The sequence below is a fragment of the Mus pahari genome, chromosome 15, assembly GCF_900095145.1.
Source record: "Mus pahari chromosome 15, PAHARI_EIJ_v1.1, whole genome shotgun sequence".
In the NCBI taxonomy this organism is placed as follows: Eukaryota; Metazoa; Chordata; class Mammalia; order Rodentia; family Muridae; genus Mus; species Mus pahari.
Genome location: NC_034604.1, coordinates 30,296,810 through 30,316,380, shown reverse-complemented (window position 1 = coordinate 30,316,380; position 19,571 = coordinate 30,296,810). Strand labels below are relative to the sequence as shown.

Genomic DNA, 19,571 nt, shown 5'->3' with positions numbered 1-19,571 from the left:
TCTGACCTCTACAGACACCCACGCACCTATGAAATACACACAGAGAGACAACATATACATACATAATACTTTTAAAGCTTTAATAGAAATATTATTAATCTTAAGTAACATGGGAGGGAAATAATGCAATAAAAGGGTGTGGCTGGAGTAGAGATATAGCTCCAGAGTAGAGCTTAGCACATACCAGGCTCCAGGGTTCAGTTTCCAGCACTACAAAATTAACAGTAAATAAACTCTTTAGTTAAACGCCTATAATCAGTGTTAAACTTTAAAAATATATTAGCAACATAATAAAAAGCTAGAATTAAAGATAAGTAATGTATTTATATATAGCCAAGATCTTGACAAGAAATAAAACTAAAGGAACTTACAATATTACCTATACTTATTAACCCAGCCAGTAAAGGCACCTGCTGCAAAAACTGATAAACAATGTTTGATTTCTGGGATATACAGAGTTTTTAAAAGAATTTTAAGGGTTGGAAAAATGGCTCCATGGTTAAAAACACTGGCTGCTTTTCCACAGGGACCCAGGTTAGATTCCTAGCACCCACATACCAGCTCAAGGCCACCTGTAAATCCAGTTCCAATGGAGGAACACAATGCCCTCTTCTAGCCTCTACAACATCAAGCTTGCAAATGGTGCACAGATGTACATGAAGACAAAACACCAATACACATAAAATAAAAATTATACAAAAAAAATTAAGAATTTTGAACGCAATGCTCACTTAAAAATCTAAGTATATAGAGAATGCATGCTTAATCCTGGCAAAAGAAATCAAAACCAAATAGGGACTACCTTTGTTGTGGGTTGGAACAGTCAATTTAGTAAAAGTACAATCTTCCCCAAAACGATACTTATAGAGAAAGCTGAAATAACTGCAAGGGCTAAATACTCAGAATTAATAAATGTAGAAGATTCTTTTTCTAAAGCATAAATGCTATTTATTAGGGCAGCTAATCTGTGGTCACTTGACTAGGTTTGGGAATCACCTCAAGAGCACGTCTGAGATAAGTGAAGTGGGAAGACACCCTGACTTTGGGTGGACCATCTCACTGACTAACTAGGAAGGGAAATGGAGAAGGCAGCTTCTGGCCAGCACTCATCTGTTTCCTGATCTGCCCAGATGCCAGGAGCCACCACAACAGCTGTGAATGGCCCTGTCTCACCTTGCCTACCATGATGCAGTCTACCTCAGGTAAAATAAAACTTTCTTTCCTTAAACTGCTCCTTGTTCTGTTATAAAAAGTTTAAAACAAACAAACAAACAGTGTGTTATATAACCAAATCTGTGTAAAATTGGCAGAAGGAAAATGAAGACTAGTAAATCAATGGAAGGAAACACAGAACCCAGATCTAACTTTACACATACAACCTATAGATTGTTAACAAATATGCAAAATTAATTCAACTGAAAAAAGACATTTCCAAAAATGCTGAGGCAACTGAGTTCTCCATAGGCAAAAGAAGCCGAAGGAGAAGGTGACCTAAACACAATTGATAGATAGATAGATAGATAGATAGATAGATAGATAGATAGATCACAACCCAAAACAATTCAGATTTAAACACATAATTTAAAAATACAAAAGTTAAGTGGGCATAGTGGCACATGCTTTTAATCCCAGCAGGGGCAATCTAAGTTGAAATCCAGCCTGGTCTACATAGTGAGTTCTAGGAGAGCCAGTGCTACCTACGCAAAGAGATAAATAAAACGATAAAGTTTTTACTGGGGTGGGGGTTAAGAAGCTGGAGAAACGGTTCAATAGTTAAGACTGCAGATTGCTCTAGCAGATGACCCAATTTTGGTTACCAACTCTCATACTGGGCAGCTCAAAACTGCAGTTAATTCCAGTTCCAGATTATCCAACATCCACTTCTGTCTTTGAAGTGCACCTAGACACCCCCCCACACACACACACACACATACTCCCATGCAGAAATACAGACATATACAAACACATATATACATAGTTAAATATAAAACCTTTATAAACAAAACAAAACAAAAAAACGTTGATATTTACAAAAGGCATCTTTACTTTCCTGTGACTAAGTTACAACCATTACAAGGAGTAGCAATTAAAAGTTTAAACAATCTCTTGAACATAACATCCTTAAAACATCAGAATTACAAAGTGATTCAGAAAGGAGAAGAGGTAAATGAATGAGTACCAGGAAGTAAATTAGATCTTTAAGAAAATGAACTAACTAATTCCTTGAATCTTGAAACAACAGTAGTTATATAAAATCTACAGATATAATAAAAAGGACAGAGAGAGAGTTATATATACACATTGAACCAGTGTTAGTGTCCTGATTTAGAAATTGCACTATTATACATAGTTCTAAAAGATGTAAACAAGTGAGAAGCTGGATGAAGGATACACTGTACTTCTCAACTATTTTTACAATTTCCAGTGATTTATAATTATTTTAAAAAAAAAAAAGTTAAGCCGGGTGTGGTGGCGCACGCCTTTAATCCCAACACTCGGGAGGCAGAGGCAGGTGGATTTCTGAGTTCGAGGCCAGCCTGGTCTACAGAGTGAGTTCCAGGACAGCCAGGACTACACAGAGAAAAAAACAAAAAAACAAAAAAAAGTTAAAGCAACTTATTAACTGACTGTTGTTAATCAACTAAATTACTGGAGTAAATATTGTCAAGCAATGTTAACTTGACTAAGAAGTGGCCCAACTGAATTCAATTGGCTCTATCCTGAGATAAGTTTCCACCCCCACCCCTCCACCCCCCCAGAGTTTCATATAACCCAGGCTGTATCCCAGGCTGGCTGTGAATTCACTATGTATCTAAGGATGGCCTAGAACTTCCTGCATCTACCTTCTGAGCATTGAGACTACAGGAGAATGCCACTTCTGCCTGGCTGTATGTGATGCTGAGATCAAAACCTGGGTTTCAAGAATGCTAAGTAAGCACCTTAGCTACATTCAAAGCACCTAGAACAAATACTTTAACTTTCAGTAACATGCCTCAGTTCTTAGCTCCCATGGCCCCATCATGTTCCTAAATTGACTCAGGTTACAAAAAATTAACTCACACAGTACTTCATGTACCACACCCGTTAACTTTATCTATTAAAAGGAACAGTTATTTGAACAAGAGTTAGCCCACATGACAACTTATTCCTTTGCATTTCTCCTTCCATTCTCCTGTTACCACACAGCAGTGATAATGGTGTCTAGACTCAGAGTCCTGCCTCTAGACTACCTATCTGTCAACCTCTTGAACCTTCCTGTACCAAGTTCCAGAGACTAATCTCCCACGAGCATCACCTGTCCCTATGTTTTATGATGTCCAGATGGTAGAACTTCAACATAAGAAAATTAAAGAAACATTTTGGTTTAGATTAAGAAAAAGCTTTATAAATACACACAAACCAATACTGGAAAGAGCTGCTTCCTGGGAGAATGAGCCCTGTATCACTTGATATACTAAGCTGTAAACATGTCCCAACAACAGAATCCTGTGGTTCTACACCATTCCCTAGAAGTCCTTCATTCCACACCTGCAGTGCAGACCAAAGACCACACCCTCATCTTTAGCTGAGAGGCTGCAAGGCAAGCTAAAGGCCAGTCTGGTTCTGAAAACAAAACACAAACCACAAGCTCACGGGTCATAATTTTCTAGACCTTTTGGACGAAGGATATTTTCTGAGATCAAACCCAGGACCCTATGTGTGCTCTATGATTGAGCCAAACCCCAGACACTCTCCTAACCTTTCCTATCAGCAGTGCTCCATAATGTTCTCCTAAGGTAAGAGCCCTCAACATTCCCCAGGCATGGCTTACATGTGCTCCTGCTTCCGTAGATGACATCCTCCCTTTCTTCTCCATTTAAAGATCCAATGGATGTTTTAACACATTAAGAAAGATTTGTTGTTGTTTTTTTTTCCAGACAGGGTTTCTCTGTGTAGCCCTGGCTGTCCTGGAACTCACTTTGTAGATCAGGCTGGCCTCAAACTCAGAAATTCACCTGTCTCTGCCTCCCAAATGCTGGGATTAAAGGCATGCGCCACTACCACGCAGTTTAAGGACGATTTCTAACCCGCTGTTTATCTGCTCATCATTCTTTCTAATATTCATGCTATTAATTTACATTTCATGCCCATGTGTCATGATTATAAGTTCTACAACAGGAAAAACAACTTTTCTACTTGCAGTTGTCTGAATGAGAATTGCCTCCATAGGCTCATATATTTTAATGTTTGCCCCCAGTTGGTGGAACTGTTTGTTAAGGATTAGAAGGTAAAGATGAGGTGTGTCCCTGGGGATGGGCTTTGAGGTTTCAAAAACCTACACCATCCCCAGTGTCTCTCTCTGCTTCATGCTTGTGACAAAAATGTAAGGTGTCAGCTACTACTCTAGCACCACCCCTGCCTGTTCCCATGCTCCCCACCATAATCATCATGGACTCTAACCAACCCTCTGAAACTGTAAGCACCAATAAACAATTCCTTATGTAAGTGGACTTGGTCATGGTGTCTGTACAGCAATAGAAAAGTAACTAAGACTATACAAGAGTGTCTTGCCTATCAGAGGAACACATGTAATCAACCAACTGACCCCATTTTGTTTTTTCCCCAACATCTATCCTTCCTAAAAAATTCACTTTTACCTAATCATATGCTTAACTGAACCCTCTTCTATTTTGTTTTTTGTAGGTGTACACACACACACACACACACACACTCCAGACAGTGTCTCATTCAGTAGCTCAGGCTAGCTTCTTAGCCTTTTTACTGCACCAAATGTTGAAAGCAATGTAGGATTATACAAAGGTGTGTGTCTGCTTCTTTGAGTCTTCACTCGGACGTGCACATGAGTAGCAGAAAAGAAGTTACTCATTAGAGCAAGTCCCTATCAGCTTTTAAAAGCCAACTACTGACTGCAGCCCAGTTTTTTTTAAGATAAGGTTTGACTATATAGTCCAGGTATGACTTTCAATCTTCCTGCTCATGCTTTCTAAGAGGTAAGATTAGAGGCAAGCCCCATAACAACCATCAAGTAAAATCCTATTCCAATGTGTGTCTAATAGTTATCTTGATTGCCAAATTCTTCAGATTTAGAGTTATGGAAACAATTTTCTGAGCATATCTATGTGTAATTATCTAGATTATGTTAACTGAGAAAGACCTACCCTAAATGTGGACAATACTATTTAATGGGTGGGGACTGGACTGATAAATAGGAGAAAACAAGCTAGGCACAAGTATTCCTAACTCTCTGCTTCTAGAGTGGAGGTGGAGGTACAATGTGAACAGCTAGCTCCTCTTCCTGCCTTCAGATCTTCCTCACCATGCTGGACAGTGTGCATGTATCCCCTACAACTTTGAGCCAAAGTAACTTCCTTATGCTGCATCTGTCAGGTATTCTCTTAGAGCAACGGGACAGAGCAACTAATGCAGAAACTCTTCCTCATCCCCTTACTTCCAATTTGACAGCACTGGTTCTGTTTTCTAAACTTCCCATTTTCTGATCACTTAACTCATCTCATCTGTCTGGCATCCCTTAAGCCAGCTAAGTGCTTTCTTTTTCTAATCAGAACTCTTACTATTCAAGGACTTGTAAAATATACTTCAAATAACCAGAGGTAGCCCTCCTCTTTGTGAACTTTTAAAATACATATCATGATGGCACATGATTATAATTCAAATATTTGGGAAACAGGCAAAATGATCCAGTGTCCTGGGCAAGCCTGAGGTAGGTAGCAAGATCCTACTGTGTGCCAAAGACATCAGTGACTTATGATGAGTACAAGGTGTCTTTGGGGGTGACAGAAATGCTCTGGACTTAAGATAGCAACCACAGCTACACAACCTTAATAATATACTACAAACTCTGAAAGGATGATACAGTGTGCACTATATCAGCTTTTTATGATTCTTCACCTACATGAAAGCATTCATATTTGTAAATACACTTAAAATGTGAGAAAGGAACTTTTCTTTCTCACATCATACTCTTTAGGAAATAGCTAATTATCCTAAAACACAATACCTATCAACCACAGACCAGGTACCATGTTGGGTAGCACAGAAAAGACCACCAAACTATAAAGTAAACTGCCCTGCTAGAGACTGGGAAGGGGAGGGCAATCTGATTAATTATTAATATAAGAATTAGAAAACACTTCATTGACCTAATCAAAGATTGGACATATGGATGTGTACCCCCTAAACAAGAAGGGCACATACAAAAAGTAGCAATATACATCAGCCTGTATAAGGCTCAGCAATTAGTTTAAGCAGATTGTCATTAGGATGTGACCCTAAATCACATGAGTTTAGATGCTGTGAAACTGATAACTGGCTCCCATGGACAGTTCTTGGGAGGCTCATTTCATTACCTTGAAAGAAAATGGCCTTGAGTTTTATGAATGTGGATGTTTCTGATACACTTAAAGCATTTATGATGGTATTTTAAGATACCCAAATTTTCATACATATTATTCATATAAAAAATTATATAAAACTATGCATTCATTCTTATGGTTGCATAGGGGCTAAGCAGTTATGAGCACTTGCTGCTCTTCCAGAGGTCCTGAGTTCAATTCCCAACAACCACATGGTGGCTCACAACCATCTGTAATGTGATCTGATGCCCTCTTCTTGAATGCAGGTGTACATACAGATAGAGCATTCATACATAAATAAATACATCTTTAAAAAAATTATGGTTGCATAGAAAGCACAGGGCACACATAAACCCCAAACACAGAAACCTGACTTGAAACTCACAGAAACAAATACTTCTTACTGCCGGGCGTGGTGGCGCATGCCTTTAATCCCAGCACTTGAGAGGCAGAGGCAGGTGGATTTCTGAGTTCGAGGCCAGCCTGGTCTACAAAGTGAGTTCCAGGACAGCCCTGTCTCAAAAAAAAAAAAAAAAAAAAAAAAAAAAAAAAAAAAAAATTAGCAAACTAGATTTTGTATATCAAAACAGCATACCTCTACTTTTTTAAGTTTTATCAGATCATACCGTGCACATTTGTGTATGTATTCTCAATAGCATGCTTTCAGCATGGCTAAGTAGCTTCAACAGAGACTCAATGGCCAGTAAAACTAAAATACTAGCTGGCCCTCTACAAAAAAAAAAAAAAAAAAAAAAAATAGAAACCCCTATCTAATCAAAAGTAGTCAACATTAATCCAGAACAAACACATCTTACAGTCCCTTAAGGAGCCAAGTGTTTCCATAGATACCAACTAGGCATTCCTTAAATAAGTAATTATTTAATTGCTAACCTAAGACAAGTCAGGTTAGGCTTCAGACCACTGAAAACCTAGGGAAAGGAAATCATATTTTCTTCTACTGACTAATTATTCAAAAATGAATGGTAGCTTAAAAGGAGCATTTATAATCCTTTGGGGTTAGTTGGGAGTGCTGTCTTCTGAATCTTGAATGTAAATGGGTATCTGTCTCCAAAGTAGTTCATTCATATGCTTGGCAAAAGTACGCTGCTGGCCATTCGCAGCAGACGTTACCTCCTTGCTACAGAACTTCGTAAGTGTTCTCATGGCACAGCGGCCAACTCTCCCCTGGTGAATAACTCATGAGAAAGAAGCCAGTTAGGGCCAGTGAGATGGCTCAGTGAGAGCTGCTGCCACACTTGATAACCAGAGTTCAACCCCCAGACTCACAGGAAGGAAAGAAGGAAGGAAGGAGGGAAGGACGGAGGGAGGAAGGGAGGGAGGGAGGGAGGGAGGGAGGGAGGTGCCTACTGTTAGGCCATTACTTATTTGAATTTCTTATCACAGTATATTAAAACATTATTAGCAGAAAAACCCACAAAAGAATACCCAAATCTTATGTTTGTATTGTCATATCAACTGAGATATTATGATAATACTTTTCTAAGATAATCAGAGTCTTGAATTCCCTAGCTTATTGTCAGCAATCCTACAGATTAAGTACAAGCCATATGATAATTAGTTCTAATAACAGTTAACATTTGTTTAGCACTTTGCCCTTTACGAAGCACAATTTAAATGTTATTGTATTTGTAACAGCTCAATAGTAATTAACCAAAGCTCAGGTCATTGATGGATAACAGGACCAGTTAGGGCTGTCAGGACTGCAATGGCAAACATGACCACAAGGTGGCAGCAAAATGTTAGCAATAAGACCAGACACCCAGTGCAGGTATTCCTATCAGGGTCTTAACCAGTAAATCCGGGAATCCTGCTGTATTTGCTCTGGAGAATTCTATCCTTTGAGGTAGCACACTCCTCATGGATCTATGAACCACCTCACAACAGTGCTCTTACTATCTCACTAGCAGATGCCCTTTATAAAAGTTGCCCTTTATGCTATACACTGGGCATTTTGGCCTGGGCCAAGTCAGAAAAGGAGAAATATCTTTTCTTTCTTTCTTTCTTTNGAAGGAGGGAGGGAGGGAGGGAGGGAGGGAGGGAGGGAGGAAGGAGACTCCCACAGTTGTCTGACTTCCATACACCATGCCGTGGCACCCATATATAGAATCACAGACACACGTATAAATAAATATAAATTTAAATTTTTAATGTATTTCTAGGAAAACCTAACTCTCTTCAAATATTGACCTACCTTGTTTTCGAACATCTTCTACAGCAACCACAAGCTCTTCCTTGAGAAACTGGCTCTCTTTTGCAATTTTATCCCCCTTTTCCAAGAAATTCTCAGTTGCTTGTTCAACAGATGCAGCCAAAACATGGGCCTTCTTAGACCGGCCCCTCTTCTTATTAGAGGGCCCTTTACTATTGGTGTTTACCAGAGTTGTAACCTAGAAGTTTAATTAAAAAAAAAAAAATCATTTTGAATGAAAAATAGTAGACTAGTATCTTTAAAGATAGCAATTCTACTTTCATAAGTAAGTTAGGTGACACACTTAGAGATCTTACTAAACATGAAATAACACAATTCTAAAAATTATGTTATATTTAGTTTCCAAAATAATTTGTTTCTTAATGTATAAGAAATACAATGCCAGCCGGACGTGGTGGCACACGCCTTTAATCCCAGCACTCGGGAGGCAGAGGCAGGTGAATTTCTGAGTTCAAGGCCAGCCTGGTCTACAGAGTGAGCTCCAGGACAGCCAGGGCTAAACAGAGAAACCCTGTCTCAAAAAACAAAAAAAAAAGAAAGAAATACAATGCCAGCTGGAGAGATGGCTCAGTGTTAAGAGCATTAATTGCTCTTCCAGAGGTCCTGAGTTCAATTCCCAGCAACCACATGATAGCTCACAACCATCTGTAATGGGATCTGATGCCCTCTTCTGATGTGTGTCTGAAGACAGCTACAGTGTTTTCACATATAATAAATAAATCTTTAAAAAAAAAAAAGAAAGAAAGAAATATAATATATATCTTAAGTTCTTAAGTAATCATAAAGTTTTTAGAGAGACTTCACAGACTAAAATTATGATTGGGGATAAGTGAATGTCATTTTTTTTTAAGTCAAAGTCTTCCAGAAATGACTGGACAATAAATTTAGCTTTACCAGAAGACTACATTTTGTCATTGTTACTAGTCTGCAAAATGTTCTCAGACAACTTACTTCTGAAGTCTGCTCAAGTTTATTAATGCAAATCTTAGCATTAATTAGTAAAGGTCCTTAATAAAGAAACGAAAGATTGCCCATAAAAGCCTACTGTGATGATGCTTACAAGTTCCAGAACATTAGCCATCATTAATCAGTTCAATATACCAGATGATCTGTAGGTTGAAGATGATTAAAGATTTATTATAGTGTAAATCTGCCAAACATAAGACCTGAAAAGTACAGTATACTGGGTTCAAGACAGCAAATATCCCACTAACTCCCACACATCTACATATAGACATATAAAATATTAGTTTATGGCTTAGAAGGCAATTTTTTTAAAGACAGCAAATGCCATTCTTGTTTTCTCTCTCTTCTCCTGTATAAATATACACATATATTAACTATGCCAAGAGTTAAAATATACAGCTGCTAAGTTAATAAATGTCATCACACTATGACACATGTATTTGTAACAGAATATACCAAGCCTACACCCTCAAACTAAACTACCTGCCAATCAATCCTACACAACGAAGGGTGCATTAAGATAAGTGGAGAACCTTAACCATCAAGCCCCACCTTCCTTGAATTTCCTGTCTGATGGAGGGTGAAGTTATCTGCAAGGCACAAATATTTAGAAGTCTGTACTATATAATACCAATAACCTTTACTATCAGCAGTAAGATTTCAGAAAAGGGAAGCTGTAATCCAAAGAATTAAAGCCAGGCATAGTGGCACATGACTTTTAATACAAGTGGCATTCAAGAGGTGGAGACAGGGACCAGGAGAGTTGAAGTCTACCCTCATATACCTAAGGATGTTGAGGCCAGTCTGGTGATATAAAACCTTGTCTCAATTACAATAGTAGAATTAAATAAAGAAATGTACCAGTATTCAATCAGTAGTGTAACCATATTAACTAAGTACTATCAAACTAACTAAAACTCAACCAACTCAAGTTAAAACTCTGAGCTAAAGAACCTTCCTTAGCGTTTGGTGGCCAGACCTATGGCTAGAGAATGTTATAACAACTCTGTTTTCAGATTGTTACCTGTGTAACAAGAGGCTCCAACAGTCTTTCAACAGCCAGAGTCCTGATCTCCAGACTTTTGGGGTCCCATTTGAAGTTTATGTTGCCTGTGTGGACGGCAGTCATTTCTAAGAGGTAAACAAAAACCCAAAGTCAGGCAGACATCAAACAGAAACGTGAAATACATTATCAAGCTCTCACAAAGACTTTCCTATCAGTATAGCAGCATTCACAAGAGGAAGTAACTGTAACTAACCCGCAAATGAGCTCTTACACATAGTAATTTTGTGTTTACATGAAGAGACAATCTTGATAAAATTTTTCCAATACAAATTCACTATAGATTAAGAAATCTCAATCAAGGCTGGAGAGATGACTCAGTAGTTAAGAGCACTGGCTGCTCTTCCAGAGGACCCCAGGTTCAGTTTCCAGGACTGGAGTTTTCAGTTCACAACTGTCTATAACTCCAATTCCAGGTGATTCAACGCCCTAACACAGGCATACATACAAGCAAAACACCAAAACACACAAAATAATAATTTTAAAAAAAAGAAAGAAATTTCAATCCACACAGGTATGGTGGCACACACCTTTAATCCCAGCACTTGGGAAGCAGAAGCAGGCGGATTTCTGAGTTCAAGGCCAGCCTAGTTTATAGAGTGAGTTCCAGGACAGCCAGGGCTACAAAGAGAAACCCTGGCTCGAAAACAAACATAGATAGATAGATAGATAGATAGATATAAAGAGGGGAGCTGAAATCCATCTACCAAAATATTTAACAAAGTCAAGTCTAAAAGTTGGAAACAACCTATTAAAAGTAGTATTAACATTTTTCTTTTTATTAACTGTGTTTTCTAGTAGTATAGAACTATATAACTATTCAGGGGGAAAAGCTATTTTCATAATGAACAAAATTAAACTCTCTACATAACATAATGAGGACAACAGCATCCAAAAGCACACATCATTTTAAACATCATTTTAACTACTTTGAACTTGTCTCACTTATACATGAAGACTACCAACCACCACCTTTTCAAAAGGCTTTTCTATAGATTCAATTAGATAAAATAGAGTGTGATCCTCTGGATAGTACAGTCTATCTTAATATGAATTAAGGAAAAGGTTCTTCAAACAAAAGATCTAATAAATATAGGATAATGTATTTAAATAAGACACCATTTAGGCCAAGAATATAGCTTGCTCTGTTAGTCCCAGCACTCAAAAGACTTAGGAAGAAAGATCACAAATTAAAGGCCAATCTGGGCTGAGGAATAAAAATCCTGTCACAAAATTTAAAACAAGTTTAAAGTTAAGAAAAAGGAAAAGCACCTTTTAGGAACACCCAAAGTAATAAATGATTCATGGGCTGGTGAGATGGCTCAGTGGGTAAGAGCACCCGACTGCTCTTCCGAAGGTCCAGAGTTCAAATCCCAGCAACCACATGGTGGCTCACAACCATCCATAACAAGATCTGATGCCCTCTTCTGGAGTGTCTGAAGACAGCTACAGTGTACTTACATATAATAAATAAATAAATCTTTTAAAAATAAAAAAATAAAAAAATAAAAAAATAAATGATTCATGTAAGAATCAAGGACACTAAAGCATGGGGGCGGGAAGACAGCTCCACAGTTAAGAGCATTTACTATTCCTACAAAGAACCCCAGTCCAGACGGAACCAATGCCTCTGCACCCCCATGCACACAACCACAGATGCAGATGTGTACACACACACACACACACACACACACACACACAGTTGGGGGGGGCACGGCGGGGTGAGACAAGGTCTCACTGTGTAGGCCTGGCTGGTCTGGAACTTGCTATGTAAATCAGGCTGACCTCAAAATCAGAAATCCACCTGGCCCCATGACATTAAAGGACTGCCCCTTTAGCCCACTCTGGGGCTATAGGGACAGCTCAGCAGTTAAGAGTAGAGACTGCTCTTCTAGAAGACCCAGGTTCAATCCCCAGCACCCACGTTGGTCAGCTCACAACTAACTCCACTGCACCTGACACCTCTAGTCTCCGTAGGCACCTACACTCACATGCGCATCATAATTTAAAAATTAATTTAAAAAATCATTTTTGTAGTACATCACAAAACTACATAACTTCAATCTAATGTTAAGTAAATACCAGAGTAATAGTAAGACACATTCCACAAAATTGAGAAAAGGTCAAGAAAACCAAATATATAAATTTTAAAATGGATTATTTATAATAAGCATAGTAATTCATGTTAAATTTCCAAATTTTCATCATTTCACTTTAAATTATCCAAGCATCAATAAAACACTGAATCACATAATGGCAATTGGAAATCAAGAAGTAGATTTGCAACACAAAATGCAGTTTCCAGACAATATGTTCCCTATACTTATATTATGCCGGGTCTACATATTTTGGGTCTTGAAAGGTTATTTTTCCACTAAACTGATAAACACAAGTCAGTAATCCTTAAAAGATGGGATGGTCTAGGTTGTTAAAGACCACTAACACTTCAAGCAAATGTCATCAAATGTCACAGATAAGACGGTTCAGAAGAAAGCATTTGCCTGTGGATCCTAGTTTCCTGGCATTTCAAAGAGACTGCCCCAGTACAAATAAGAGAACCTTTCAGGATTAGAGGACTAGGCCCTGTGATTAAGGAAAGCAAATCCAGGTGGGCATTTCGAACAACTCCTAGTTACTGAGAAGCACAACACAATTCACTTTGAGGGGTCGGCGCTTGTACCTGGAACTGAACCCAGAGCCTGCCTGACGTGCACTAGGCGAAGCTCTGAAAAAGCTCTACTACTAACACTGCCTCATTTTCCCAAAGAATCTCTTCTAATATTTTTCTGATATAAAAAATTTTCTAGACACAGGGAAAACAAAAAGAAAAGAAGCTTCAGTGTTTCAGGATTTATTTTATTTGAGACAGAGTCTCACTACATAGCCTTGGCTGGCCTGGAACTCACACAGATCTACCTGTCTCTGCCTCTGCAGTGCTGGGATTAGACATCTTGCCCCACTACACCTACAGTGAAATTAATTAAAGGTTTATTTTTATGTTTTATTTTGTTTTCATGTATGTATGTGTACCACACACATACAGAGTGCCTATAAAGCCAGAAGAGACCATCAGCTTTCCTAAAACTGAGTGAGTTGCCATATGTTTACCAGAACCAAACCAAAATCCTCTGGAAAAGCAGCAAGTGCCCCCAAATTAAATTATTTTAACAAGATGGAAATGGTGGTCTATGTCTGTAATATCAACACTTGGTTGAGGCAGGAGGATCATCTCAAGGCCATCCTAGACACTCAGTTGAATCCAGCTTTAGCTACAGAATGAAACCCTATCCCAAAACAACAAAAAGCCTTCTGAATCTTTTACTTTCCTGGAGCTGAGGCTTCAGAGCCCTAGGGCTTCCCACGTGTTAAAAGCGAGCTCCATTGAGGAAGTTAAGGCTGGACAGTGGTGGCACACCTTTAATCCCAGCACTCGGGAGGCAGAGGCAGGCAGATTTCTGAGTTCAAGGCCAGCCTGGTCTACAGAGTGAGTTCCAGAACAGCCAGGGCATAAATAAATCTAAAAAAAAAAAAAAAAAAAAAAAAAAAAAAAAAAAAAAAAAAAACGAGGGGGCGGGGAGAAGTTAAGGCTCTGCTACTTTCAAAAATACAACAACTGACAAACTATAAATGCAACAATAAATCAAAATGACACCTGGCCTCCCCAGGTGGAAGATGGACAAACCGACCTACAGAAAAGACCAACTGAAAAGCTTGTGTCCAACTGATCAACTCCAAGCAATTATCACAGAGTTACTTCAAATGACCTGAATTTAAGAGGAACCAAACATACAAATTTTTATTTGAAATCCCCAAACTTAACTGTTGGTAACTCTTCTGAACTGGACTGTTGGTATCCTGACAGTACATAACTGGACTGCTAGTATCCTGAAAAATTACTTCTAAAAGGTACACATCCCCTTATTCTATTTATCTTCTTTTCTTCCATACCTTTGGACAGTGGGCTAGAACAAGGGGAGGGGCATTTGAGAGCCCTTATTAAAGTAGGTTTTGAGAAATCTAAGCCTACAGATGACACCCATCACAGCTTAGACATAATGGGTAATTCTTCTAATGTGCTAGAGGAAAGGTCAGGTTATGCGTGGTTAGCAATGTTCCTTAAGGTTGGCAAAATAAGCCAGGTGTGGTGGGTGCACACCTTTAATCCCAGCACTTGGGAGGCAGAGGCAGGCAGATTTCTGAGTTCAAGGCCAGCCTGGTCTACAAAGTGAGTTCCAGGACAGTCAAGACTACACAGAGAAACTGTCTCAAAAAAAAAAAAAAAAAAAAAAGTTGGCAAAATAGCAGCAAAAGCCTTGTTCCTGGAAGGAAGTTTTTTAATTTTATTTCCTGGTTTTTTTAAAAAAACAAAACAAAACAAAGTCTTTTTTAAAAAGATTGGAGGTAAAACTGACAATTCTCTTATGTTAGATAAGATTGCGGAGTTAGCTAAGCACTTTGAAGTAGAAGTGCTAAGCCAGTGGGAGAACAACAGTGTCCAAGCTTGATGTCGGAGACCAGGAATGTACCACACAACGGAAAGGAGAAGGGCTAGGAAGCTGGAGAGATGGCTCAGCGGTTTAGACCACTGACTGCTCTCTTCCAGGGGTCCTAAGTTCCATTCCCAGCAACCACATGGAGGCTCACAACCATGTGTAATGGGATCCAACGCCCTCTCTCTTCCAGTGTGTCTGAAAACAGCTACAGCTCTCATAAATAAAATAATAAACCTTTAAAAAGCTAAATAGGCTAGAAAGTAAACTGCTACCTTGCCCGGCTCCATGCACTTTCACTGGAGGTACCCAGAGCATCTCCTTGACTAGGGGCTCGGTACAGGTACCATGAGATAGTATACAGTCCAGCGCACCACTAGAGGATTTGCTCAGCCCTTCACAGGCACCTTCGGCCTTCCCAGTCTTTATGCAGCACAAGCCTGCTAATGATCCTGGTACTGCCTATAATGAGCTGACCTGGCATCCAACAGAAATGCTAGAACTCAAGTGGTTAAAGAGGCTATGGTGTTATATAGCTTGTACTCTCCATTACTTAAAGAAATGCTAAATACTTGGGCTATGTAGAATAAGGTTATCCCCCAAGATTGGAAGAGATTGGTGTAGCTGTTCTGTAAGCTGGACAACAATTACAATGGTGTCGTGGTGGAGGTGCAAGTCACAAATAGAACAATAGAATATAGCAAAAAGGATAAATGTTACTAAAGACAAACTGCATAGTGAAGGGCTTTATGCTGATTTACAAGAACAAATCCAATCTGCTGATGGCATAATTAAACAATGTTGTCTTGCAGCTTTAAGAGCCTGGGATATAATTGAGGGGCCAGGAGGGGAAAATCTACTTTATTTATGAAGGTAATACATGGACCTGTAGAAGCATTCACAGATTTCTTACAGAGATCGGGCCCAGCTGTAAATAGCCTTATCAGACCCTGAACCAGACAGTCATTGATAGAAATACTGGCCTCTGAAAACATAAATACTGAATGTATTCATCAGAAAGCAATCAGACTGAAAAAATGAGGAGCCCCAACAGACAAATGGGTAAGAGAGACAACTGATATTGGTTTTTGGGAGCATCATGCTAATATCATAGGGCAATGAATAGCTAGACGTCTTAGAAATCAATACCTGATGCTTTAATTATGGTGAGCTTGGCCATTTCCAAAGAGATTTAAGGCTAGAAGATTCAGAGCTCAAAATAACAGGTACACTGACTCTAGGGAACATAGTATTCAAAGAAAAGAACAAGCAGGTTCTGACTGTTATAAACTACAAAGGTTTCCTGGGTATTGGGTAAGGGCAAATATTGGTCAAAGGATTGCCAGTCCAAGAGGGACACATGAGGTAATCTCCTGCTCTCAGGAAACGAGCAGGGGGCCTGTCAGCTCCAGGTCCCACAGTAAACAATACAAGTTGTCTTCCTTTGGTCAGCCAGAAAGTAACAAGCAGGAAAGAAAACCAAAACTAAGTATTTCTTATCTTATTTATACATGCTATACAGAAGGGAGTGCAGGTTTGGATCTGGCCTCAGTTATGCCTCTTTCCCTTATCCCCAAAAGTTGAATGTTATAAGCTACCCACTGGTACCCTCAGAAACAGTGGGAATAATCTTGGGAGCAGTGGGTTAACTTCTCAAGGACTTATTGTGCATCCAGGTATAGTAGATGAGGATAGCAAAGAAGAAATTAGAATCATGGCATATGTAAGAAAAGAGATGCAAATTGATGCAGAGAATAGGACTGCTCAACTGTTGTTGTTTTTTTTTTTTTACATTAAGGGCAAGGCTGCTCCAGTAGAAAGGACAGGAGCTTTTGGGAGTACAGAAAAATGTGTGTTCTGGCAAACAACGGTTAATGATCAGAGACCCAAGTTAATGATGTAAATGAATGGCATTGACATAGAAGGCTTGGTAGATAGAGGAGCTATGTTAGTATTCTTTCCCAAAAGTCTTAGAATCCAGATTGGCTACTTCAGAAGGCCACAGTTTATACAAGTGATAAATTATCAGGAATAAGTTGAAGTGTCTGATGGATTAACTGTGTGGGAACAGAAAGGCAAAAAGGGAAGCTGAAACTTATATAGCTGATATACCCATAAATTTATGGGGAAGGGATCTTTGGATCCTTTATAGCAATGGGGCACACAAATTAATATTCCTGCAATTCCAGGAACAGCAAATGAGGAAATTGAGTGTGATATGGTAGATGCTCCTTGGGAAGATATTGATACAGGGTTCGAGGAAAATCACAAACTATGCTCATGATCCAAAAACAAGATATCACAGGAATCAAATTTCCAAATGTATAAAAGGGGCCACTGATGACAAACCAACAGCCTTGCCCCTAAAATGGTTAGCAAACAGACCTGTATGGCAAGAGCAGTGGACCATAACAAAAGAAAAATTGCAGGCACTTGAACAACTGGTAAAGAACAGCTGGAGGCTCAACATATAAAAGAGTCTACCCCCCATGTTTGATGTAAAAAATAGATTAGGAAAATGGAGGAGGATAACAGATTCAAAAGCAATTAACAAGGTAATTCAACCAATGGATCCTTTACAACCTGGACTCCTTTATAATCTTTTATAGGCCAACATCATGGCCTATACTGACTTGAAAAATTGCTTTTGAGCAGGCTAAGGAAAGGTTTGCTTTCTCAGTTCCTACTTTGAATAATAGTCATCCGCTAAAGAGATACCACTGGAAGGTACTTGCACAGGGAATGTTAAATAATCCAACTTTATGTCGTAAGCAATTCCCTTGATCTATCATTTTATCATTATATGGATGTTATTCTGTTGGCTGATTCTGATAAAAATGTTTTAGAGAATATGTTTAAGATAACACAAAGAATTCTGCCATGCTGGGGGCTAAAGATTGCTACAGAAAAAATAGAAAGGGGAGGTTCATTTAGTTATTTGGGTTATAAAATCAATCAGCAAAAAATTCCACCACAAGAGGTACAGATCTGTAAGGACCAACTGAAACACTTAATGATTTTCAAATGTGTTTTTTTTATTAGATATTTTCTTTATTTACATTTCAAATGCTATCCCAAAAGTTCCCTATACCCTCCCCCACCCCTGCTCCCCTACCCACCCACTCCCATTTCTTGGCCCTAGCATTCCCCTGTGCTGGGTCATATAAAGTTTGCAAGACCAAGGGGCCTCTCTTCTCAATGCTACATATGCAACTAGAGACACAAGCTCAGGGGGTATTGGTTAGTTCATATTGTTGAAGGGTTGCAGCCCCCTTCAGCTCCTTGGGTACTTTCTCTAGCTCCTCCATTGGGGGCCCTGCATTCCATCCAATAGCTGACTGTGAGCATCCAGCATCCACTTCTGTGTTTGCCAGGCACTGGCATAGCCTCACAAGAGGCCACTATATCAGGGTCCCTTCAGCAGAATCTTGCTGGCATGTGCAATAGTGTCTGGGTTTGGTGGCTGATGATGGGATGGATCCCCGGATGGGGTAGTCTCTGGATAGTCCATCCTTTCATCTTAGCTCTAAATTTTGTCTCTGTACCTATATAAAAATCCTATGAAAGGATTTTCATGGGTATTTTGTTCCTGATTTTCAAATGTTAATGGGCATTATTAACTGGCTGAGGCCTTCAATTGGATTAAGTACATATGAGTTAAGTAATTTGTTTCAAACATTACAAGAAGATTCAAATTTAAACAGTCCAAGATATCTTAATAGCTGAAGCAGAAAAAGAATTAATTCTTGTAGAACTAAGACTGCAAGATGCATATGTAATCAAATTGATTCTAAACTTGCTTGTATTTTGGTCATTTTGCCTTCAATTCATTCTCCTACTGGGCTGTCTCATTATGCAAAGAGAAGACAGTATTATGGAATGGATTTTCCTAGCTCATAAACAAATTTAAAAAATTGAAGTCATATATACAAAAGATTTCTGAGTTAATTATAAATGGTAGAATAAGATTATGCTAATTGTCAGGAATAAATGCAGACAAAACTATAGTATCTCTTACAAATGCTGAGATTATGTCATTATGGAGATCAATGAAGACTGGCAAAGAGCTTGTAGTAATTACTTGGGCAAATTTTATAACAAATATCCAAAAGGCAAATGTATGCAGTTCATTAAAAAAAAAAAAAAAAAAACAAAACTAACTGGAGTCTTCCACATATCATAAAGGGAACACCAATTCCAGTGACACCAACACTTTACACTGATGCAAACAAGATGGGGAGGGCAGGTTGTAAATCAGACAAAATAAGCAAGGTACTCAAAAAAGTCCATATGCCTCAATTCAAAAGTCAGAATTGTATGAAATCCTTATATTACTAGATTATCCTGAATCTCTTAATATAATCACTGATTCTTTATATGCAGAAAGAAACTTACATGGATATAGAGACTGCTGAATTTGTACCTGATAACTCAGAATTAACCTCATT

At 38.7% G+C, this 19,571-nt stretch overlaps 1 protein-coding gene across 1 annotated transcript in view; it reads right to left on the bottom strand.

Moving 5' to 3' along the window:
- Positions 1-19,571, bottom strand: part of Ctnna1 (catenin alpha 1) — a 134,953-nt gene that overhangs the window by 91,930 nt on the left and 23,452 nt on the right. Inside the window, exons 2-3 of the mRNA XM_021214540.1 lie at positions 10,595-10,701; positions 8,587-8,782 (exon numbers count right to left, since the gene is read on the bottom strand). Of these exons, the coding sequence (XP_021070199.1) occupies positions 8,587-8,782; positions 10,595-10,699 (301 nt within the window). The 5' untranslated portion in view covers positions 10,700-10,701. The remainder of the gene's footprint in view (positions 1-8,586; positions 8,783-10,594; positions 10,702-19,571) is intronic.